Genomic DNA, 24735 nt, shown 5'->3' on the forward strand with positions numbered 1-24735 from the left:
TGGTTATACTTATACTGTACAGCTGTATTGAGTGCAGGGTACAGATTGAAAGTTTATGGTTCGAAAATATAGTGATACAAAACGAAAAGGGATAAAAAATAAGTGCATCATCCGTGAATCGAACACGGGCCTCATCGATGGCAACGATGAATTCTACCACTAGACCAATGATGCCTTTCTTATGCTTTTTTTTGCATAAATCTGTATGACTATGTTACGGAGATTAAGCGTTTGCAATGTAATCGCCACTACAGAGATCATTTGTATGTCTATCCATATCAATTACAACTCTACACTGCATATATTTGTCGTATTTGAATCGGGTTATCCATCAGTCATAACACATCGATACCACTTGACCCGCAGCGGTATTAATCCATCTATCAATCAAATCATGGAATATCATAATACACGGAATCAAACACCCCGGAACTGTGGCAGCATTAGTAAAATCCCAACACCCAAAAGTAAGTACAACTTACCATTCGCACAACCAAGAACCACATCGCTCCGATGAACTTAAAAATAGACAACCCCGCGACACTCCATAGCACAACAGCCATGTAGATTTCAGCCCGTTTGTTGCTGTTCGAATTGCTGTCCGTCTTGGTATCGAATTTGTCGAGGCCTGCGGCGCTCAGGACAACGGCTGCCAGTGCAAAGTTGCAAAACACCCATACCAGCACCACCGCACTTCGGAACCCCTTGTAGTAATCCGCCTGTCGGTCTTCCTCCGAAACGACCTCCTTTTCCTTGGGCGGTTTCTGCGCGAACTTGGCTAGCTCGGCATCATACTGCGCGTTCAGGTCTCCGTCGTCCTGCGGGATGTTGACGTCCACTTTGCCGCCGGGCTTCAGGTTGGCCGAGGGTAGCTTCTCTGCTTTGTCGTCTCCTTTAGTACCCCAGGTAATATCGTGCGTGTTGCAGAATGCGTAGATATTTAACACATTAATATACGTTGGGGTGAGCAGGATATATTGGATGAACTGACTGATGTTAGAAAGGGCAACTGCAGAAATAGGATGGTGACTTACCGAAGTGAACATGTGCCACGGGTCCAGGAAAATGAACGATGCAAGAAACCACATAACGTACGTCGAGCCTAATGACACAATAATAGAGAAGAATGTCGAATTGGTAAATAGCGTGGAGAAAGTGAAGTCGCCCTTCTGCACTTCCTTTTGGATCGATTTAACCGTCACGAACACGGCAGCAAACGCCAAGTAGATCATGATTCCGATCCAGAAGTAGACCATAGTCATGTAGAACTTGTTGGATCCGCCAGGTCGGTTGCCTAGGGCCAAGACAAAACAGGTAACCAGTGTCGCGAGGTAGAGCCATTCGAACACCACCCCGAGCACTTTCCCAGCCGTGCCAAGAAGCTCCTTGTCACCGAGATACGTTGTAAGAATATGGAAAACCAAGAAAAAGTTTCCCTAAACATAAAATTAGCGAAAGCTAGCAAGATAAGATGGCAAGCTTACAATGCCAAACCAAGCAAACAGCATGTTAATGGTCTGGTATAAAAACTCAATGAGAAGCATGAACTTTCGCAAAAAGGTGTGGTCACTTCTCCAGATCTGGTAAAAATGCGCAATGGCATAGACTGCTGCGAAGAAACTACCGTTAAGCCATCGACGACGCTGGAGGATAAATTCGGCCATCCGATCGGGAACGTCAGTCTCGCCGGTAGAGGATTTGACATATTGAAGCAGCCAGCGGCAGTTGCGCTTGGTCACGATTTCAAAACAAAGGATCCGGTCTTCCGCCAGGTACATATTGGCCGTGAAGATACCGGCGTTGGCACCGTGCATCTTTTCGCCCAGGAAGTACCGCTCTAGTGGCCCTGAACCATTCTTGTCGTTCTGCAGTGCGACGTACCGGTATGCAGAGAAGGCACCAGGAAGGACCGAAATGAACCCGAAGGCGGACTCCAACGGTTTGTCGAGGATATTGCTCAGCTTGTACTCGAAGTTCTGCCCAGCCACCAGCGGGTTAAGCAGCTTCTTTCCATGAGACAACATGGCCTTGATTTCACCACAGGCGCCGCCGCACATCGGCTCCACGTCGAAGGCCTTCCACAGAAGGTAGATGGAATCCTTGCCAGGTTTCGTTCCAGCATCCAAAAGGACGCATATGTTAGGATCAAGCACACGCCCAAAGGCCTGAAAGAACCAACGGTGCGAATTAATCTTTTTTTGGTTCTTTTCTTTCAGGCAAAAGATCATCTGCACAGGGACGGCTGAACGAGATTTCAAATGGACTTGGGTACCCTTCATTTCTAGACCAACCTGGGTCGTGTACTCGTAGATGTGTGCCGTCACGTCCTTGCCATTGACCTGCTGCTTCGCGATCCCATCCTGGTACACACCTAAACCAGCGAGCACCGCACGTGTTCGCGGGTTGATTTTCGCACGACCATCGCTGATGACGCACACTACGATTTTCTTCCATGCGTCCTTGCCCCAGGTTTTGCTATTCGTCCTCGAACACATGTGCTCAATGTTCTTGAACACACCAATTAGCGTGCGCGCAAAGAGAAAATCATCTTCGTTGTACATGGTGATCGCAATGAACAACTCCGTGTGTCGAGGTTTAGCAAATAGCTTCTGTCGCAGCGTGAAACGCTCTTCGAAGAAATCAGCAGGATCGCAGGTTGCGGCGGAGTAGCGCATATGGGTGAACTCGTCGCGACCAGGCGGTTCGGCGTGAGGAACTTGGCTGAGTAGCTTCGGTGCAATGGGGCAGTCAAGGACAAGGTTGCCGTTGAAAAGTTGCACCTCCTTCACCGTCTTCCATCGACGGATCGGAGCAGGGCTTGGAGTGTGCGCAGGATCGTCGTGATACTCGTCACTGTAAGGGTCTGGCCCAAATGGGTTCTCCGACTGCTGTAATATTGGGACGCGGTCATCGACGTAGGAATTCTGATGCTCGGGATATTGACCTAAGTCGTAGTCGTTCTGCTGAGTGATGGATGGGTGATAGGGTTGGGTGTAGTAAGCATCATGGTGTGCCTCAGGATCTACGGAATATTCGTGGCCAGGATATAATTGCGGGTGGTATTCTTCGTAGTGTTCATTATGACCGTAGGAGTTTGGTATTCTTTCCACGGAATACTAGTACATAAGATCCGTCAGTCGATGTGAGGCCACTATTTCTCATATATGAGCAATTCTCACCGTTGGTTGTTCCGCCAGACGGTCGCTAGAGGGCATCGGGAGATGTTCTTGTGGTCCGTAAGGGTGATCCGACAACTGGTAGCCATTCAACGGCCGTCCCGGCGACGGAGATCGAGCACTAAGCTGGCTGGGGTTCATGATGGGGGAGCGACTGTCGTCTTCCCCATAGGGATCTCCTAAACCTAGATGTAAGTACACAGGATTGAGCGAAGTGCGCGATCGAGAACGAAAAGCAGCACAAGCAGAAAACAGCCGAAATCAACGACAAGAAATGCACCAATTCCGCGGGGCTAACCCTGTTCACAAATTGATCTAGCAAAGCAGTCGATTCGTTGCTGACTAGAGTTTCAGAAGTATGGGTGCGGAGAATGGGAGATTAATGCACAACATTCCATGGCAGCGCAACACAGAAAGCGCATTGCATAGCAAGAACAGCAACAATACTAAGTAAAAAAAGGGGTGTTGACTAACCCAAGCGATTGTAGGACATAGCGGGCAATTGTGCCTCGGAGATTCAGTCGTTCCAATGGGAGCCCCTTGGGAATTCCCAGTCAGGAACCGACTTGCGCAGGGAGATTGCGCCAGGAGTGCGAGTGGAATGTGAACGGGCGTTCAGATCGCTTCAATAGCGCCAACCTCCGTTTCTCGGCAGTAGCTCTGGGGGCAGTGATAGACGGCTAGTGGATAGGAAAAGGGTAGGGTATGGAATTGATGGAAATAGATTGACCAGAAAATGAGGGAGTAATAACCTCTACCGCGGGGAACCGGGAGAAAAGAAAGAGTCCTTCCCAGTCAAATGTTTCGGGAGAGAAACCTTTTTTGTGGTCAGTGGCACATGGCATGGACGGACCAGAAAACGAAAGCGAAGACGGGAGGCAGTGTAGTGGCTTCGTTGACCAAGGAACCGGGAAGAGGGGACGATCAGATACAGTGGATTCCGATAAACGATACTACGAAGGACGATTGTATGTACGTATCAAATAAATGAAGGTGATTCTATCGTCATGTGGCTGCATAACAGAGAGACCCACCAGGGTTATTTTTCTGATTCTTAAGGCATTACATGATTACATTACTATTCTTCTTAGTCACTTTTATTCGAGACTAAATTCTCAATACGTACGACGGACGATCAAGACACATAAGAATACAATTAATTCCCCTGAAACAGGCCGTGCAAATCCGCCCGTGGTTAGAGTTGCGTTGCTCCAAGGCTCCAAGGTTCCACACGGCCATCACTGGGCCAACAGGCGGACTTTGTCTTCATTTTCACAGCCACTTCTGGTGTGGCGGTTCCTTGGATTGTTGGAAAATATTCGAACTGACATTCATTTTATAACTTTCCCGGTAGCCTAATTGGCGGTTTGGCCCTTCAGTCCCTACTGAAAGATGAAAATATTGGTAATGCTATCCTGAGAACCTCGCTGCCTTTCACTGACAGCTGTACTCGTGACATGCAGGTGCGCTAATAACGTCATGGTTCTATTTTAGGATTATGCCTGGTCCATCTGCATTCTGCAACCAAGGACTGTACGTAGGGCTTGGACTGGCCTTGCTCACATAAGCTTATGGATGTCAAGCAAATAGCAGATCTATCAGCGTTTTTAGTGAATAGCTTGTAGGCTACTAAGTTTTAAATCTCTTCAAGACCGACCAGAGATATTTGCAAGTAGGTGATGCATAACTCAGGGAGACGCATGATCAAGAGGTCATGGCTGATTGATCACTACCCTTGATTGTAAAACCAAACCAATTGAAGCAGCCTATTCCAGTTTGTATCATTGACCCCATAGAATGGAGGTCTTTACAAGATAAAGGGACCCCGGTCACGTAGCATAATGTACGTACCCAGAGAACATAGGGCAACAGATATCATAAAAACTCTTAGGGGCTACAGAAAGAACCGCTAGAAGAGCATACTACTTCACTAAATAGCAATCAAAGACCAAGGGACTGCTTGTGGCGACGTTTGACACAGCCAGAGACCGCACGGACCATGTCGCTATCGATAAAGAATTCTGCACCGAAACCCCGCCATTCCATTGTCACGAATAGTGTCCAGTTCATCTCTCATGCAATCAATCAAGATGACGAAGCCAACTTCCACAGGTGCCAAGGTAAATGTTCTGTTTGTCTGTCTGGGAAACATCTGTGTGTATTTACACTACACCCTTGCCCTCCAAGACACCCCAAACTGACCTAGCGCAGGTCGGTCTCCTATGGCCGAAGGTGTCTTCCGGAACTTGGCCTCCTCCCACCCTCTGATTAATGAGATCGATTCCGCCGGCACGGGGGCCTACCATGCCCTCGAGCCTCCCGACTCACGAACTCTGTCCACTCTCCGCAAACATGGCATCACTAACTATAATCACGCGGCGCGAAAGATCACCAAGGAGGACTTCCTTACATTCGACTATCTACTCGCCATGGACAAACACAACCTTCGCGATCTTCTTGATGTCCGTGACTCTGTCCTGGCATCCATGAACAACAAATCCAGTGATGTAGCGTCGCGGGGCACCAAGGGCACCCGGGCAGCTACCGCCGCCGCGCTTGCGGCGAGCGGGGAAGCGGGTGCCAAGGTTGCAGATGTGCGGCTGTTTGGTGATTTCGGAGCCGATGGTGTGCTGCATGATCGAGTTGGTGGGGGAGAAGTGGTGCAGGATCCATATTATGGAGGTGTCAACGGATTTGAAGAGGTTTACCACCAGGTGAATCGGTTCTCCAAGGGGTTTTTGGAGTATCTGGAGAAGAACCACGACATCGAGGTGGATAACTAGAGGATGTACGGTGTGTTAAGCTCGAGCTGATTGTAGATACCCTCTGGTTCGAATAGACCATCATAGATAACCGATAAACATATATTTCTGATGAGATAGGGATTGATGAAAGTATTGTACATGTGGTATATATAAAGGTATCAACTGTAGTATCGTAATGTACAGTAGTAGCATAACGAAGGGTGCTCACTCAATGAATGGAACGATCATTGAATCTACTCCCCTGGGCCTTGCAATCAGACCCTCTCGCTAATCTTGATCGCTGCTCGACACCCTAGTCGGATGACATTGACCAATGGATCATATGGTCGCGCCTCCTTGGCATCATTTTCAACTGCATGATCCAAATGTTCCAATTCTTCGTCGCGAATTCTCCTTAAGGTGGCCAGCATCTCCTTCAACTCGTCGTCCAATTCCTCCCCTCTCTTCTCAGCCTCCTCCTGCCATGACAGAATCTCCCGCACTTGTTCGTTGTAATGAGTGCCGATCTCCGTTTCTACTGCTTCTGTGCAGGCCATTGCTGCCTCCCGTCCCATAGCCCCAGTCGACCAGCCGAGAAAGGTCGCCGCCGCTTGCCAAATAGGATACATTGCTGTCGGCCGGACGTGATGCTTCGCGATGAGATCGTTGAAGATAGATAAGTGGCCAGCCTCTTGGTCGTACATATGTTTCATCAAGGGCCGCAGATGGGGATGAGATCGCACAACTTGTGGCGTTTGGGCCGTGTAGATCAGGGTGGCAGCCAGCTCACCGGCTTGGTTGACTCGGAGAGCGCTATTCATGAATTCGCGTTGGCGCTGGTTGAGGACATATTTTGGTCTCGGAGAGCTAGAATTTGGATCACGTGGTGAAGCTGAACCTTCGGTCGCTGTCTGCTTGGCACTTGCTGAGTTGTACTGGCGATAGCTTTGTCGTAGCGTTGATGGGGCGAGGAAGTCGAGTACTAAGGGCGACAACCGGCGATGAGAATGGGCGAGGGGACCTTTTCGGAGGGCCATTAATGATTTCATATTAACAGATGGGGACACTATATTTCGAATATCCGATACGCGCAGGAATATCGCAAAGCAAAAAAAAAAAAAAAAAAAATAATACACTGTGACAGAATTATTAAGAGATAACGGAACCTGGCACAAAATATTCCGAAGTGCTCCTATCGATACAGACGCGCGCTTAATCTGGCTCGGGCTTGGCACGCCATCCCTTGACTGGACGTCATGGCGGACAAAGACGAATCAGTTGCGTCCACCTCGGGCCCTGCATTCAAATTCAAATTCACTCAGCTTTGCCTGCACGCCACCCACCCGCCTCCTTTCCCTCATCATCTACTCCGTATACGCCATTTTGTCTATATTGCACAGGTGCTTTCCTTAATATCATCTGTATGAGTTATCTATCCATTTATATATGAACCTATTGCGATCCGAGAAGACTGTGGCCACCTAAGACATTTTTCCTTTCTGCGCAACGTGAGAGTGTCGAGAGGCTCTTTATTATCTTCACTAGCGCCTTCTACCAATACCGGAGGTTCCCTTTCCTTCCTTGCGCTCTTTCCCTGCTGGTTAAATTAGTGGCACCTGAAATTTCGGGCCACCTTTGAGCAATTCACTATGGCGGATGATTTGGATGCCGAGCTGCTTGCTCTGGCGGGGGACTCCTCAGACGAAGAGGAGTCCACCCCAAACAGGCAAAAGGCTGCTTCCCCAACTGCTTCAGGTTCCCCTCGCTCCCCAGCCACATCATCCACCATGGGCCACAAAAGCACTGCGAAACCCGTTCGACGAGGCCGGAAGTCGAAGAAGGACGACGAGGAGGATGGAGAACTGTATGTTGAAATCCCTTCCCAGCCTCTTCGTCTGCTCTCTGTTCAGTAGTGCAACGAGGGACTTACACGCATCTGTCTTGACTAGGTCCGCGGACGAGTCCCACCATTCCCTTGACTCTGCCAGCATGTCCGAATCCAATTTAGGGTCTGATTCTGAAGGCTCAGCTCCTGGCGCTGATGAGGATGGCCCCATTTTCCCATATGATAAGCTTTACCATTCGGCCAAAGACAAAGAGGAGATCATGGCGATGCCAGAAATCCAGCGCGAACAGATCCTTTCTGAGAGAGCACAACAGGTTGATCGCCACAACCAAGACCTCGCTCTCCGCCGACTCCTGGCATCGCGTGAACGCGAAGAAGCCCGGAAAGCTAAGAAGAATAAGCGCAAAGCCAGCACAGCAAACTTGGAGGATGGCAATCGCAAGAGCTCACGCCAGAAAACAATGCTTGGTGGTCGCAAGGTAGGAGAGACATCGGATGCGATCCAGGCCTACAAGCGGCAGCGTGAACAGAAAGGGAAGCGTGATGAGCTCCGCCGTCGGGAGGCTACTACCAAAGACCAAAAGGCTCGGACAAGGGAAGACAGGGTCTCAGATGAAGATGCAGAAGGAGAGAGCGACGTTGAATGGCCTGACCGTGAGCGCTCTTCGTCGCCTCCAAAAGATGATCCACCTGCAGAGCTTCGTGATCTCCAACGAACTCGTGTGGGCCGGAGCAACTTTGCACAAGTTTGCTTCTATCCCGGGTTTGATGACGCTATCTCGGGTTGCTATGCTCGAGTCAATATTGGCCCGAATAGGGAGACCGGCCTCAATGAATACCGAGTTTGTCTGATCGTCAGTACGTATAGCAAGGAAATTTTCTTTGTTTATATTCTACTAGAGAATGCTCCTTCTGACCTCATTACAGAGTTTACTGAAGGACGTCCCTATGCCATGGAAGGTGCAAATGGCCGGTCTTTTCTTACAAACCAGTATGCAGTACTTGCGCACGGAAAAGCAGAACGCGAGTTCCCCTTCATTGCCTGCTCGGATTCCCCATTTACTGAGGTATGTCTCACCCCAATGTTGTCTTGTGTCTCGCTAATCGATCGTAGGTTGAGTTCAATCGATATCGCCAAACGATGGCAGTCGAGGATTGCAAGATGGCTACTAGGTCTATGCTCGCTAATAAAGTGTCTGATATCAACCGGTTATTGAATCACAAGTTTACAAACGAGGAGTTGAACGAGAAATTGCGTAAACAAGGTTCGTTGGATTCAAAGGCACTCTTCTTCAAGCGTGTGGAGAACGAAAAGCAATTGAAGCTCGCCAAAGCTGCTGGTGACGATGCCGAAGTGGAGAGACTAGAGGCCGAGCTTTCTAGCCTGTCGGCCCCCAAGCTTGCTTTCAGCAACAATCATTCCAAGCCTCGTGCCAACAAGCCCTCGGAGCATGAGCGCCTTGCGGAACTCAATCTGCGCAACCAGAGGCTTAACTATGAGAATGTGCGTCGCGCGCAACTTGAAGAGCGCAAAGCCAGCCGGAAGGCGGCTGCGGCAGTGGCTCGTGGAGAGGCTACGGCAAACCCTTTCTTGCGTGTCAGGACCCAGGCAAGGACTCATTATGATGTCAACGCTCTTTCCGCAACGTCTTCCCAGGAAGCTTCTGGGAATGGTACGCCCGCTACTGGGTCTGAAGCAGCCTCTAAATCGAATGCTCCGAGCAAACCTAGCACTCCTTCCAGCTCTCAGAAGAGACAATCTAAAAGCGGCATTCCGATGATTCGTCACCGGAATATGGATGATGAGAACATTGCTGCTTTGGATCTGGAATTGGATATTGAGATCTAGTTCTCAATGTGTTCACCAGAGGAACACTACATCATGCAAACTTTTATGAAATGGACGCCTCTCCCAAGTATTTCGCGTACAGCATATTTGGGTCATGGGCTTTTCGGGTGACAGTGGTTGGTCTTCGAGATTTATTCCATGTGGCCAACGCGCCCCTACGGCATCGGCTCTTGTATTTCACATAGGGTGGCGTTAACTGGTGTTAAGATAACCTATTAAAGAGACATGTACTATGGAACACACTTGTAAGAACCTCAAGACCATGTATTTCCACAATTTCCTCCAAAGTCTAGAAATACCAGAGTATCTTCAGTGATAAGGAGTCGCTTATCTCCGCACATCACGTGTGATAGCACCCGTATGCTACGCGCTCCAACGCGCCGCGTCTTGCATGCGATTCTCCGCCCTTGACTGACATCCACTTTGTTCTCCGTGCCTTGGTCTGAATTTTGAAAGACCAACCTACCATGGTCGTTTTTCGCTGAAGGACAATGGTCTGTTCTTTCAAATAATATCAATATAACTGAATCCCGTGCATAGTACTTCACGATGTCAGCGCCTTCTACTCCCCGGACGACGCGTTCTGCGTCGCTGGCGGTGGAATCACCTGCCATTCTCACACCAGGGAAAAAGATCAAGGCAATGTTAGCTGCCTTTGATAGCGATTCGGACACAGAAAATGGTCAATTAAACCCCAAAGCGATGCAGACGAGGCCCAAGATTAGCGGACATCAACAAACAGCGGCGGAATCCGACGATGGAGACAACTCGTCAGATGATGACATTATAGTGCCCCGAGGCCGTATGGCTGCACGTCTGCAGGCCATGGGCCAGAGTAATGGCACCAATACGTCGTCGCATGCTAGCCATACCGAATCTGCATTGGAACGAGTATCAAAGACGTTACGGAACGAGAAATCGGGCACAGAGGATTCCTATTATGGCTCAGCAGTCGACGCGGCGGAAACATCCGATGATGATCTCCCTATAGCTGGTCCTAGAAAGAGACTCGCAGGAACAAAGATAAGCACAGAGCACGATGTCCGATCGAGTCGGTCACCATCCCGGGCGCGCTCGTTTTCACCGTTGTTCATGTCCTCGCCCCGCGCGCAGGAGAGCAAAGAGCAGGATCAAGAAAGATCCGACGACTCGGACGATGATAAACAGATGCCGAAGGTAAACTCCCGTTTCCTTGCTCTTGTGGCCCAGAAGCGCAAGGAGCGCGAGCTGAAAGAGAGGGAAGAGAGGGAGAAGAGAAAGCAAACTCTCTTCACAGGAAAGTCAGTGCCCATGACTCAAGAAGAAATTTACCAAGAGGATCAAGAGGATGTTTTGGAACGGGTGCCCATCCAACAGTCGCGCCCTGCACGAAAGGCCAGCAAGAAGGCCCTGGAGGAGATGAACCGCGAAACCCAGCGGATGAGCAGAAACTTACAATTGGCGCACCAGGCGACGACGAAGAAGAAGATCTCCAAAGAAAGCTTTTTAGCCCGGTTCAATTTTACGCAACAGCAGGAACAAGAGAACGGGCCATCAGCTGATAACTCATCGACGACCACCGGCTCGCAGCATTCATCAGACGCTGAGGCTCAGAAAAATAAAGGCACGCCGCACACGTCTCCCGTCATTGAGCCATCTGAAAAACCACCGGATATTGATGCTACAAGTATAGCAATGGACGAAGACACAGAATTTCCTACTCTGGAAGATCTGATTGATAGAACACAAAAGCAATCTGAGCAACCTTTGATAGGACTTATGGAAGATCATGGAGCCAACTCAGACTCCAAAGCTGTGGCACCTAGAAAGGAAAAGAAGCCTCATGGGGCTCCTCCTGTTCGTGTTCGCCTTTCCCGACAGGCGGTGGCCCGGAATCAGAAGGACGATTCAGATAGCGATTTGGAAGTGGTTACATCTCCCGGAAAATGCCGACGTCTCGCTGCATTTGAAAATGTCCCAACGAAAAAAGTTCAGGAATCGTCCGCTCTGCTAAAACTGAAAGCTTTGGCTCATCTGACGTCCCCAACTCGTCGACCTGCAATGAACAATGCCGAATTATCCGCACAATTACTGCACAAGGCAAGGCAGCAAGCTACCCATGAAAGACAAGAGCGAGTCCAGGAGCTTAAAGCGAAAGGTATCATCATCGAAACTGCGGCGGAGCGGGCGACCATGGAAGATGAATTAGAGAACCTTGTGGAAAAGGCTCGGAAGGAGGCAGCAGACATTGCAAAGCAAGAACGGGAGGCAGTCAAGAAACAAAATGGGGGTTTTGATGACGAGGACGATGATGAAGAATATGATGAGTCTGATTTTGAGGAGGAAGATTGTGGTGATAATGAGGATGAGGATGAGAATGAAGATGAAGATGGAGAAGATGGGGATGGGAAGGAAGTCAACTTGTTCGACTCCGAAGCAGGCGAGGATGAAGAGTCGGATGATGATATGACTGAAGCCATGTCGGTCGATGAGGCTAATGTGACCACCAAAAGGCGAAAACGACCTACCCGGGTTGTTAGTGACGACGAGGACGAAGATCAGCAACTAAAGACACCAGCTAAGCCGATTAATTCACCAGCTCGCTTTATTGAACGACCTCACATCCCCGGCCTTCCTTCTAATGATATGACGATGAGTCTGACGCAAGCCTTTGCAGGCACGCTAGGTGGAAGCTGGCAGGACTATGAGCAGGGCTCCTCGACAATCCCCGATTCCTTGCCGGATCCTGTTCAGATGACCAACGATCGTCAAGAGTCAGATTCACAGATGATAATAAAGGACAGCCAAGAACCGCAGACGGAGACCGCGGACTTGCTGGCGAGATATACTCCGTCTGTTGCGCGAGTATCTGAGTCTCCTGCGCGACGAACTATGTCTCAATTATCTCAAGTCCCAGACCCCACACAGGATGCTGGCTTCGTTCTCTCACCTTTTGACCCCTCTAAAAGGTTTTTAGGTACCCCAGTGTCGACAGTGGAGACTGTTCTCATAGAAAGGGATGAATCGCGAGAAAATACCCTGGTCCCTGAGAGAAAGATGAAGCACCTCCGACGTGGTCGGGCTACTGAGCTCTCTATAATCGAAGAGCAAGAGGAAGGCGACTTTGAGGTGGACGCCAGCTCTTTTAATGTTATGAAGAAAGCAGCGAAGAAGCCAAGCGTTCCATTTGATAGAAAGAAGAGCAAGGCAAAGGATGTTGTGGAAGAAGCAGCCGAGGAGTCCGAAGATGAGTACGCCGGCCTCGGAGGTGCGAGCGACGAGGATTCGGGTGATGAAGAGAATGTATATGATCGGCAGATGATCAATGACAGTAGCGGAGAAACTGTTGATGAAAAGCAGCTGGCGGCTCTTAACGCGTATGTGACAACTCATTCTTGCTGGGTATATTTCGTGCTAACATGGACCATAGGTTACACCAGAGAAACGCAGATGAAAAGCAGGTGGCAAAGCTGCTCAAGGATATTACAACCGGTGCACTTCGGCGAAGGAGGCAAGGGGACGATGAATTTGACCTGGATGATTCAGACGATGAGCTTCTAGCACGTCGACGAGAAAAGCAAAGGGAATTTGCACGGATGCGCAAGGCGCTGATGGCCGATGAAAAGATTGGTGAAATCGCTGAGAACCCAAAGAAAGCTGCATTCTTCAAAGCTATTGAGGATCGCGAAGAGGCGGATGATGTTTTGGACTTCTTACATGAGGAAAGCGTTGGATCTCAAGAATATTCATCCTCGCAAGACGTGAAGTCCGGATTACAGGATGCTATGGCGGAAGCCAACAGCAAGAGAAAGCGACCTCTTGAGCCGGGTACTGAAGATACCTATAACCGGCCTCCGCCACATATGCGTCGTAAACCAGCCAGCGCCATGTCCAAGAAACCTACTACCCTCGCAGAGATCCGCGAAACTGTCTCTTTCCTGACTGAACGTCCTGAGTATGACTCTTTCCATGAAGATGCGGCTATGGAAGACGAGGAAAGAGGAGATAGGGACCACGAAGACGAAGGCACCGACAAGCAGGCACTGGCCAGTCAACTGCAGGAAGAATTTGCTCGACGGACTCATCCCCGGCGCACGAGAGGCCCAGTTGTGGATCGTCTTGCACTCTTACGACAAGCATCCTCGAACTCGGCCACATCAGCCTCATCCAGCACCCGTTTTGCATTCCATACTAGTTTTGGCGAGTCGGGTTCCAACATCGGGTTCCGGCCGCCTCCTCCACTGCGAAAGGCCTCGACAGCATCTTCCTCGAGCAGTACGTCATCTAAATCCGATCCGTCATGGCGAGCACCCAAGGTGCCTGCGTCGGGAGGGGGGTCATTGACCAAGAAAGGTGCAGTTAATTACTACACCGCCGCCCGCGAGAGGGAGCGTGAGAGAGAGCTGCGCACGCAGAATCGTGCGGGGGGTTCTAATATCGCAGCATTGTTGAACAGACATGCGAACAATCGACTGGGGGCCTTGAGTGGCACAGGACAATGGGACTAGATTGCCGGTCAATCTTGAATTTGTAATTTGGCATCTGTGGAGTATTCAGCACTACATCATTTGTTCGTGTTTGGGTAGACTTGAATTAGAGTACTGCTCAATTCAATCCAGAGTATACTATTGTAATTAGCGGATACATTAAGAGCACTTTGAATCTGTTCCCTCAGGATGGTCGTAACGATATTTGATATGCCTAACAGCACATGTGCTACTTAACAATTATAGAGAATAGGTCCAAATCCACATTGAATGGTACGGACCTACTTATATTCTTCCAGAAGGATGGCTATTAACTCCACCAGGGAATGAATCACCTTCACCCCCTCTAGATCCTGAGAAGTGTTTTTCCTAGGCAGGAAATACCCCGTCCATCCTGCATCCACGGCAGCATGATAATCCTTCCGCAGATCATCGCCCACATGTACCAACGTCCATTCCGACGGACCATCATGCCCAAGAATCTGCTCCGCCAGTCGTCTAGCAATGTCAAAGATCCGCCGGCCGGGTTTCTCCTCGCCGGCCTCATAACTTGTCACCACAAGATCGATATCATTCATCCCTTCAGATTCAGACTCCCCATTTGAACTCTCCCTGTCTTCTCCTCTCTCCTCAAACCCAGGCAACCCCATCCCTTCATCAGCCCTGTATTTCCCCACCTTCAACCCCAACGACTCCAACACCGCCGGCACCCGATCATCCGAGTTGGAAACCACCCCGACCACGATCCGATCAAAATATCCCCCCCTTTCTTCCTTGAGGCGTCCCAACAAGGTAAAGAACTGCTCCACATCATGAAACAACGAATACCCTTCTCGACTGGAAAACCGGTGCAAGAGATGCTGAACGAGCGCATCGGGGATGTCGGGCATGACATGACCCTGAGCCATCGCATCACCAGCACTCGGGGAAGGCCACAGGCAGTCTTTGGTCTTGGCCATCTTCTGCGTATCCTCCCTGCTGTCGTTGGATGAGGCGTCTGTGTCTGTGTCTGGTGGTAAAGTCTGCTGTTGCCCAGATATCGGGGACTGGCAGGAAAGAATATCCATACGCCGCTTATTCTGCTGCTCAAGCAGCATAAGCTGCATATCAATTTCTTGGAGAGTCTCCCCATTCTGGCCACCATGCGTCTGTGTCTGTGTCTGTATTCCAGAGTCGCCGTTACTGTAATTTATCATTGCCCGCTTGACATTCCTCTGGGCCTCCTCCCGCTTTTCACGAAGTAAGGCCAAACGCCGCTCATTCTGCTGTTCAAGCAGCGTACGCTGCATTTCCCATTGTTGGAGAATTCGCTTCCCATCCTGACCACTAGGTGTCTGCGTCTGCATTCCAGTGTTGCGGTCGCTGTCGTTGTTCATTGCCCACTTGAGACTTCCCCGGATAATCTCCTCCCACCATTGCCGCGGTCCACCATATTCCCCGCGGAGGACCTGTTCGCGGCCGTAGTTCGGGTGTGATTGCGACTGAGCCTTGAATACAGCCTTGAAGGCTGGTTGGAGTCGGCCTGGCGTCATGAGGGAGTGGGGGAGGCCAAATGCTACGGCGGCAGAGGCGTATTGCTCGGCGATGGGCTCGCGGGGATGGAAGAGTGTGCCGAAGGCGTCAAGGGTGATGAGGAGAGTGCGTGGCATGGTGTGAGGTTTTTAAGGGAGTTTGTTGATGTTCTCGATATGTACATACAGACTGGAGTGATGATGATGAGGGGAGTCTGACCAAGTAGGTGATAACGTGACCAGTCAGTGAGGGGCACTGTTACGGCCTACGAAATAGAGAGAAAAAAATAATGACGAAATCAACTCTATACGGTGCCTGCAACGAGCATACTAAGCATAGGGAGGAGAGGAAGAGGATGATGTAGTCCATAGATATCACCACATTCTGCCGTGCCCGACCGCTCACCCTGCAACCAGTTTGGTTGAACCAAACAGTGCAAATAAATACCGCCCCTGCCCTTACCGCTCTCGACACCGCTCCCGACACCGCTCCCAGGAAAAGGTCAGTCACGGGCAAATCTCGCGCAACAAGCCGCTTTTCCCAATTACGTTCTACAGCTATTCGAACCAATACTATTGGTTTTGGCTGCCATTTCCCCGTTCGCTGCAACTTTACGCGTGCCATAATCATGCTCCCATAGCTGCATACCCTGCAGGCTTGACTCGATGCCAAACAAATCGAGTAGCCGAACATCTATTCTTTAACACAAACTCGAAGAGCTTAGCTACCCTAAGGTTCCGAGTCATTAAACTAACTACAGATTATGCTGGAGCGCCACGGATCCACAGATTAGGCCGCCGTCCGTTATGATCTCAATTCATTCATTGGTGTTCTGTTCCTGAATAATGACCCACCCCATAGTTATCTTCTATACCAAAAAGCGTGAATTGTTATAGTTGCCTCCGCACGGATGCTTGATCAGAACTTTTACACTTTGTAGGCAGAGAATCGATTTGGAATCTGGATCACCAGCCCGGCCTGTTTCGGATTGGATGTCATTGAGTTATCTATTGCAGAAAGCTCAAGAGGTAAGAGCTCTCGCGAAGACTCCGTGTCTCTGTTGACTTGCATTGACGCTCAGCTGGTATCTGTATAGCTCGTTGAAAGCCACTCGGTCCACAGGCCAAATTCAAGTCTATCACTTTGAGAATAAGGCAATTTTAATTCATATCCTGAATAGCGCATATTAACCGTAAAGCCAACGGGCTGCATACTACTTAACCTGTATAATCTTGCTCTATCACCTCCATCTCTCTCCTAGCTTTCAGTGCAACCTGTCTTATATGCTTATCAGCTTCCTCCCCGATATCACCGAAACGGCACTTCCAAAATTTCCATCTTTCAAGACACATCGTATTTTTACCGTTATATAAAGATCCAGTTGCAACAGAGGGAATTTCCTCTTTGCCCTCTGTGCCATGGATTGCTTGTCTGTAGAGTAATTCACCACTCAGCCTAATCCATTCTGCAGCTGCCGGTACATTGCATTCGAGCCTGGAGATCTCAGATGGCTCCTCAAGGGCTTCACGGAGCTCCCATATACCAAACACGGTCCATGATACCGCATCGACCTTAAGAAGTCGGGCTGCGAACGCATTCAAATTGATCCATTCCTGTGCCATTTGGTTTGTAGGGTGGCCCTCTGTGGGTTCTGGCGCTATACTTGTGAGCAATGACTTGATAAAATGGCCAATATGAAACTTACAAATCCAAGCCTCCCTCATGCTTGGACCCAGCAAAGGTAAATCCGTCCATAAACGAGTGTTTGTCTATAGATAATCACAAAGTTTAACCGATTTTCAGCACAGGTAATCTTCTTGAAGCATAGATAAACAGAGAACCAACCTGCCAAATCTCTACATTTAATGGAGGCAACAAAGTAAGAGCTTCCACCAGGTCTACCATTCGGTCTTGAAAGGGGTGGTCATGCGGAACTTGCCGGGCAACACTGATAAATGCATCCCACGTCTGCCAGAGGAATTCCTCTAAGTCGTTGTCCGGGACCTTACACCCTTCCTGCAAGTGTCTCGCGGGATTTAGCTTGTCAATTTCCTGTGTAGCGACTCGAATAGAATCCGGACTAAGATTTTGAAGGAAATTATCCAGAACTTCAATTACTTTCTGTTCGACGTTGCCTATTCCCTCGTTGATGAGGGGTCTTAAGAAGGTGCAGGTTGTTGGCATGGTTGCAAGTGAGTCCTGTCTTTCCAGGGCGAAATAATAGGGTCGTCTTGGTGGAAAGATGAAAGGACGAGAGTACGCGAATTTTCGTCTGCTCTGACTTGAGGCTAGACTTCTGTAGCTTGGCATATGATAAAACAGATCGTACCACGTTGCAGAGACTCTCCCAGGTATCCAACAGCTTCCAGAATGATACCCCAAACCTTGATGTTGAAAACGTAATTTATTGCGCCATGCTAGCATGCCTTCTTGCAGTCGCTTTAATATATGGGGCACAAGAAGATTCAAGAAAGATTGTCTGGAACCTAATAAATTAAGGTATCGTTCTACCAAGTGCTGTTTCATTCAGACCCACAACGGGTCCTGTCTAATGACCTGCAAAGTTACTATCGGAAAAATTATGGTCTAGGCGATCCAGCTCCTTTGACTATTTTTATTTGCTCAAATTCTTGATACTATTCCTGTTTGATTAGGGCTTGGCGATTGTGAGGGCAGTGCGATCCACATTTATACTAACAGTTGAAACTAACTCACTGCCCAACTTGCTTGGCACCTCGAGGACATTGCTACATCCGGGCACTCTGTCTTCTTCTGGATCTTTCGCTTTTTCTTTTCGGTTAAGCCTTCGTACTGGTCGATCATTGGTCTATTCACAGAATAGTGATTAGCATTCAGGATAAGGGGCCTTCTCTCAGCTTTATCTCCAATATCCATGTGCATGTGTAAGCCGATAAGTTAGTGTCTATTTACAGACGTCGTTTATATATTATTTTAGTCGTAAAAATATATCTTACGCCCCTAGATGACAAAAATGGGATCCTAACCGCCAAACCGCTCTTGGCGATGGACTATTGATAATTATTTTCATAGCAGCGATAAAGTTTCATTTCTATTATGCAAAATTGATCCTTATACGCTATGGTTATCTAAAACTAGCTAGACAGTTCAAGGCAGGGAATGTAATCAAGCCACTGCAGAAATCCTTATAAGTGAAAGGAGATAGGCGGCACTTCCATCGCGCCACAGTTATTCTTTAATGGGATGATTCGGTTGATTGCCACTAAATCTATTTCACCGTGATCATACTATAGGGTATTAGGCTACAGTCTAGACTGCATGCCAAGTGTCATGTCTCCATGTAAACTGAGACGGATACTATCCAAGGAATGCTGGTAAAATTAAAAGTATCGCTATTCTTGTCTTTACGGTCTGGTACAGATGTAGGACGCATTGAACCGCGTGATTGGGTTAGTTTGACGAGGATACTGAGAAGTCAAGTTTGCGGGAAATAATACATTTTCTCTGTTGAAGTTGAGGGCCAAGTGGCTTAGACATGGTCAGTTCCAGCAACTACTTCGTTTCCCTTACTTCTCTGGGATAGAGGCTGCTAAGCACGATGGCTTGGCTAAATACTCTACTGGGGGTATATATACCATCTTCTTCCCCTACGAAGCATACCCAATTTTCTATAAACCAATCTGGCCAACAAGTTTCCCACTACTATTACAACTCTCTTTAACTTGAACTTTTTATCATGCGTCCCCTTTTCTGGCTTGCTGCCATTGGGGCAGTGGTGTCAGCATTGCCTAGCCAGCGTGCCGCAGATGACGCCGGAAGTATTATTGTGAAGAGGGCAGACGAGAATGTCCAATTCGTTGATGCTACTGGAGGTACTGAAACGCAAATCGCTCGACCCCCTTCAAAGGAAGACGAGTACAACGTGCTCGATGACAATGGAGGGGTCGACGCATGCCCAGCCCCCTCAGTCGGCAAGCGCCAGACAACCCCAAGGCCATCTCAAACTCCAGAGAATATCGAAAATACGTTGAGGGAGTTGCAACGCCGTTTACTTCTGCAGCAGACCGTGGGCCGTCGGAGTACGCATGCACGCTTATCGCCACTTGTACCAAGAGGATCTGCTGACTGCTAGCAAAGGATATCCTCATGTGTTTAACAACTACGAGCAACTTCCGTTTCCAGGGTTTGAAAACACCCGGCTCTACGAGTTCCCCCTTCTGCCATCAACCGAACCGATCTATAATGGAGGCAGCCCAGGGCCTACTCGAATAGTGTAGGTACAATTTTTCCTTCAGTTCATGTTCCTTTGCTAATAAACGCCTTGGTAGTGGTGCACTCGCCAGCGATGGTACCATACAGTTGGCCGGGTTTATCAGACACCCCCCCGGAAACCGTGGAGGGTTCGAACTGTGCCCTGACTCCGCTGCAGTTACTTCTAGTACCACCACCACCACCACTATCGCCCCGGTTGTTGATGATGAAGTGTGTACGGCGGTCCCCCATACGCATGATGAAAACAGACGGTCTATAAAAACAGAGTCTAATCTAACCCGACGAGATGTTTCGGACATCCTACGTAAACTCTGTCGTTCGAGGCAACGCATTGAAGCAGGCGCTCAGACTGGAACTAATGGAGAGGTCTGGTTTTTCAGGGGCGATGAATACGTCCGCTACTCGACGAATGATGAAAGCATTCATTTCCGAAAGAAGATTTCGGAAGGCTGGCCGGGATTGAAGGACACTCCATTCAGCAAAGACATCGATGCAGCTGTGAAGACTGGAACCTCGGACGAATACTGGCTCTTCAAAGGAGACGAGTATGTTCGGTACTCCAACAGCGATGAAAGCATTCATTTCCGAAAGAAGATTGTTGAAGGTTGGCCGGGATTGAAAGGCACGCCATTCGTCAAAGGCATTGATGCAGTGATAAGAAGCGAAACGAGTGGGGAAATATGGTTCTTCAAAGGGGACGAGTATGTACGCTACTCGACAGATGATGAAAGCATTCATTTCCGAAAGAAGATTGTCGAAGGATGGCCAGGATTGAAGGACACTCCGTTTGTCCGTGATATCGACGCAGCAGTCAAGACTGGAACCAGTGAGGAATATTGGTTTTTCAAGGGGAATGAGTATGTCCGGTATTCGACCGACGATGAACGGATTCATTTTCGAAAGACGATAGCAGCAGGGTGGCCAGGATTGAAGGATACTCCCTTCAGCAGGCGGCACCTAATTACCGAGCCATGAATTTGTCGGCGATTCAATTATTACGGACATGACGTCTGATATATGTCCGTGTAACGTCCCATACTCCTGGACTACAGCGGATGATTGTTTACTACTATATATTACTTGTGTCTGAGATTAGACCTCACCCAGAGGCAAACATAATCTTTATAGACTTTAAGAGAGGTTAATATTTAAGGGCAAGAGTCTTATAAACTAGACAACAGCATCTGAGGATTAAGATATTAAACTAGTATAAATAACCCTACGCAGACTCCGTCCCGCAAATCACACGCAAAGTCCCCCGACGTATCGTCAATGGACGATCATAAACAGATCAAAGTAAAAGTTGAGCAATTTCATAGTCCGGGTAGTGAGCATTATGGAGCTCTGTTATGGATAAATGATTTTTTTTTTAATGATCATCGTTGTTGGGAGTGGAAGGAAGGAGTATAGAGAGGAAGTGGAAAACGCGGTTTATTTTAGGGTGATGATACAGCCCCTGAGTACCCTCAGTAAAGCGGTCATAGTGGCTCTAGAAAATCAAGTAGGTATAATAGGTACATATCAATCTTTTTCTCAAACCCGAATCACATGAACCACTAAAGCAAATATGTATAGTAAGTTGGTAACCATAGTAGCATGTGCTCCACGTAGAAGCCTTTCCTGTATCAAGCTAGAAACGATATCAAGTAAGGATTCTTGACATTCCGTGCAAACTCCAACATCATAAGAACAATAGCAACAAGTATAAATCCAGTCGAGTTCTCTTGACATCGTCTCTCTATATATTCACCTATCACCATTTCTTTGACACCTCGTCGGCAGGGATAATAGTTTTGCCTGTTAGGAGCTCCCTGTGACCTACAAGTCATAGGCATCCACAACTACGGCTCTCCTCATTCCAGCTAGACCAAGTAATTGGGCACCATCTGCCGAAATTAACTTTTATAGAGACTCAAAATTTGTATTTTTGGTAGACGTAAACCTTTCCGCCGGTTCGATTTTCACATCCAGATTATGATGCTTGGGTGTAAGCGCAGTCTCGTCTGCTACGTACGAACTGCTTCACTTCATTTCTTGCATAGCGAATAGACTGAAGGCCACTAAAAATATCACTCAATAAAACCTCGGAATTCTCACCAAACTTCTCTTCATCGTATGGTCTGCATGATATTGTAAAACCCATCTTGCTCTTCTCTCTTTCAGGACACGGGTTGTTCTCAAATATTTTAATCCAGCGATAACCGAGGAATCGCAAGTCCACGAATGTTTTGGGTGTCGGAAATTTGGTTAACAAGAACTCTTTCACTTTCCACATTATACTCTGCATATGTTTTCTCTAGAGCTGCCATCTTGTCGGCTGGAGTCAGTGAAAGTTAAAAAAGAAAAGAAAGAAAGAACGAAAGAAAAAGCCGCCATATCGTAAAGTTCAAGTTCGAAGGGATAAGCTTGCGCAAATCTTCGGGTTGATGGCTTTGATGAGATTGGTTCTCAACGGAACAGTGAAGACCTGAACAAGAGGTAGATAGGATTGGGGCCCAAGTTAAACTTGTAGAGCCCCTCCAGCATTATACGTGACGCAGAATCCTAGTAAGAATTTGACTGCAGGCTTTTGCCTCGTCCGAAGTCTAAATTTACCCGCTTTGATCTAAGATGCACTCTCGTGTGGAAAGATCTACATTAGGTAGCCTACATGCAGCGTTTGCGAGGCAAATGTATGCTTCATATAGCGAAGCTGCATCCACGACGCCAATGACATCTGTGGCATCGTTTTATTTGTTGAGCTGGGTATAAGATAACAGGTCTTAAAGATCAGACTATGAGAAGCTTGGTTGTAGATTAATAACCTTCCACGCATGCGATGAATAAGGGAGTCCGGCCGTGTATAGTTTCAGGGATATTGAGGTCCGTCGTTCTGAGATTGGCAATCAAAATCGAAAGCGCACTTCACAAGCAGGTCAACCATCTCGTACTGGTGTTTTATAGCAGTAAAACGAGATCGTTCAGAGTAGCCATTGCATTATTATTCAGGTTCTTATCACCTATTTGACTAGTCAATCCAATGGTGGTTAAGAAAGTCCTTACAACTGTTGCAGGGTTGTTAATCACTGCGTACTGGAATCCAGATATAAAATCGATTGACAGATGACTGGCGAGCCGTAGAATGCACTATAGTGGAGATAAAGTCAACCAAGAGTATCCTTCGACGATAATATATCCCTTTGGCCATGATTAATTTGTTCCACTGTGTAAAGAAACAGGTTGTTCCCTGTTTCACGATACTCGTTAAAAAAAAACACTGAGAGCAGTTCCTCAACTGATGGTGTTTTTCAAAATATTCATCTCGGCCAGAAATGGTGATTATATGGTTCAAGATACTGTGGTCTAGAGCAACGCCATATTTTGGGAATGCTTCTGGAAGCAGAAAGCTGGTGGATTGTCTAGAATAACTTACCGCATAGCTCTGCTAGGATATAAACAATTCCTTGAAAGTACGCCTTTAATGTACCGTTACTCAAGTACATCTCGTCCAGTATATTGGCCAATTTTGACTACTGGTCCTCCTTGATAGCGGAATACAAAGCCCTGTGGAAGGACTGAGAAAAGATTGACCACAGGTACTCCCCAGACACCATGACATAGCTGAGTGAAGCTTTGCCCCAGAGAGGTTTCGAACGATCCCGGCTATCGATGCATTCGACCTTTCGATGGACTTTAAATATTGGGAGTCGCAATCTATCTTCGATTTCATCCATTTGGATGTGACCCTGGTGCGACCGTCCGGTCAAGTTGTGGAATTTCTCGAGCGTTGCGTTCATCTTCTGGATAGCTTCTCCATTCACCCGATAATACCATTGCAGCCTCTCCAAATCTTTGCAGAGCTCTATTCCCTGTTTCTGGGGTATTCGTGTTCGGCACCAATCCATACTTTTTGTGAAGCTCTGCTTCCCTTTTGGATAGGAATTGACAGATTTCGCTGTGATAGTAGATAAAAGAATCGATGCTACACTCCGGAGTTGCATGCAATTCTGCGGTCTATGTAAGCTAAATTTCCAGAACGAAGATGTGGTAAACGGACCGGCTGCACTCAAAAGAGTGCCTACTTAGTTACGCAGTACTATCTTACGTGTACCCATAACAGATGTTATAGGTGGCCTGCCATGTCCTGTGCCTCGTGAGTGTTTGCCACTTAAATCCAATTGATTCATAGTGCATCACCACACCGAGATCTCACTAGCAAATTAGTTAGACTTTGTATTAACTTCTAATCAACTGACATAGAGGATAAAAGAGGGTGGAAATTTAGTCTAAATAGCATACGTAGTAGCTATCAAGAGGAACTTGCGGTCTTGCACACCTACCGAATGAACTAGCTACCGTATTATGCATGTTAGATTAATGTTTACAAGAGAAAATTATCTTATAGAATCTTCTAGAATCCAAATATCTCTGTATACTGAATTTCTAGCCTAAACACAATGGCTGTACCCCGAAGAAAGACCATGGGCGCTCTGGCGTCAGAATCATTTCCTTGTGCTGCGATAGAATAAGGTTCATGTTCTATCTCTCCATCAGCGCATGGAGCGCTTGCACCGCAGAATTTGCCGATATTCAATCCGTGAAGCTCAACGAGGTGGGCGATCTATTTGACCTCGAAAATGCTGACCGCTATGCAGTATATTTTTATCCTCGCTGTCCGAGACATTGCGGAATGGCTTCAAGCCATCCAAACGGCTTGTTTGAACGGCCACAAAAATGTCTCGTTAGGAAGGAGGAGCTCATTTCTACAAGTTTCCATAGAGGTCAAAAAGGGCCAGGATCAAGATATAAAATGAGGTCAACCTCTCGCCTAGATAGCTCTTTATCAAGAGCTCTATTCACGTAGTTTAATTAGTTAATGAATAAAGCTTCAGTTTGCTTTTTGCTTCAGCAA

General features: G+C 47.9%; 8 protein-coding genes and 1 non-coding gene across 9 annotated transcripts; 4 read left to right on the top strand and 5 right to left on the bottom strand.

Annotated features, from left to right (window-relative positions):
- Positions 1-103: 103 nt before the first annotated feature.
- ATNIH1004_005856 lies at positions 104-174 on the bottom strand. The gene has a single exon. It is a non-coding gene; the product is annotated as a tRNA-Gly (tRNA).
- A 243-nt stretch (positions 175-417) lies between these two features.
- Positions 418-3669, bottom strand: chsA (chitin synthase class I; the record flags this gene model as incomplete). Its single annotated transcript, XM_033570496.1, has 6 exons — positions 418-432; positions 483-986; positions 1035-1436; positions 1485-3116; positions 3180-3355; positions 3651-3669. 6 exons carry the CDS (start codon positions 3667-3669, stop codon positions 418-420), a joined length of 2748 nt encoding a protein of 915 aa, XP_033426528.1.
- A 1597-nt stretch (positions 3670-5266) lies between these two features.
- On the top strand, positions 5267-5959 carry ltpA (tyrosine protein phosphatase LTP1; the record flags this gene model as incomplete). The annotated part of the gene is made up of 2 exons (XM_033570497.1): positions 5267-5330; positions 5388-5959. The coding sequence occupies 2 exons, from the start codon at positions 5267-5269 to the stop codon at positions 5957-5959; spliced, it is 636 nt and encodes a 211-aa protein (XP_033426529.1).
- Positions 5960-6195: 236 nt separating this feature from the next.
- On the bottom strand, positions 6196-6957 carry ATNIH1004_005859 (demethoxyubiquinone hydroxylase family protein; the record flags this gene model as incomplete). The annotated part of the gene is made up of 1 exon (XM_033570498.1): positions 6196-6957. One exon carries the CDS (start codon positions 6955-6957, stop codon positions 6196-6198), a length of 762 nt encoding a protein of 253 aa, XP_033426530.1.
- Positions 6958-7569: 612 nt separating this feature from the next.
- On the top strand, positions 7570-9615 carry ATNIH1004_005860 (RNA polymerase-associated protein; the record flags this gene model as incomplete). Its single annotated transcript, XM_033570499.1, has 4 exons — positions 7570-7784; positions 7870-8624; positions 8694-8833; positions 8881-9615. The coding sequence occupies 4 exons, from the start codon at positions 7570-7572 to the stop codon at positions 9613-9615; spliced, it is 1845 nt and encodes a 614-aa protein (XP_033426531.1).
- A 549-nt stretch (positions 9616-10164) lies between these two features.
- On the top strand, positions 10165-14102 carry ATNIH1004_005861 (uncharacterized protein; the record flags this gene model as incomplete). The annotated part of the gene is made up of 2 exons (XM_033570500.1): positions 10165-12971; positions 13025-14102. The coding sequence occupies 2 exons, from the start codon at positions 10165-10167 to the stop codon at positions 14100-14102; spliced, it is 3885 nt and encodes a 1294-aa protein (XP_033426532.1).
- A 260-nt stretch (positions 14103-14362) lies between these two features.
- ATNIH1004_005862 (uncharacterized protein) lies at positions 14363-15730 on the bottom strand (the record flags this gene model as incomplete). Its single annotated transcript, XM_033570501.1, has 1 exon — positions 14363-15730. The coding sequence occupies one exon, from the start codon at positions 15728-15730 to the stop codon at positions 14363-14365; it is 1368 nt and encodes a 455-aa protein (XP_033426533.1).
- Positions 15731-16810: 1080 nt separating this feature from the next.
- Positions 16811-17777, bottom strand: ATNIH1004_005863 (DUF3632 domain-containing protein; the record flags this gene model as incomplete). The annotated part of the gene is made up of 3 exons (XM_033570502.1): positions 16811-17250; positions 17299-17362; positions 17439-17777. 3 exons carry the CDS (start codon positions 17775-17777, stop codon positions 16811-16813), a joined length of 843 nt encoding a protein of 280 aa, XP_033426534.1.
- Positions 17778-19308: 1531 nt separating this feature from the next.
- On the top strand, positions 19309-20819 carry ATNIH1004_005864 (uncharacterized protein; the record flags this gene model as incomplete). The annotated part of the gene is made up of 3 exons (XM_033570503.1): positions 19309-19651; positions 19710-19845; positions 19901-20819. 3 exons carry the CDS (start codon positions 19309-19311, stop codon positions 20817-20819), a joined length of 1398 nt encoding a protein of 465 aa, XP_033426535.1.
- Between the last annotated feature and the right edge of the window lie 3916 nt (positions 20820-24735).

The sequence above is a fragment of the Aspergillus tanneri genome, assembly GCF_003426965.1.
Source record: "Aspergillus tanneri strain NIH1004 chromosome Unknown AapTan_4_pilon_pilon_pilon, whole genome shotgun sequence".
Lineage (NCBI taxonomy): Eukaryota > Fungi > Ascomycota > Eurotiomycetes > Eurotiales > Aspergillaceae > Aspergillus > Aspergillus tanneri.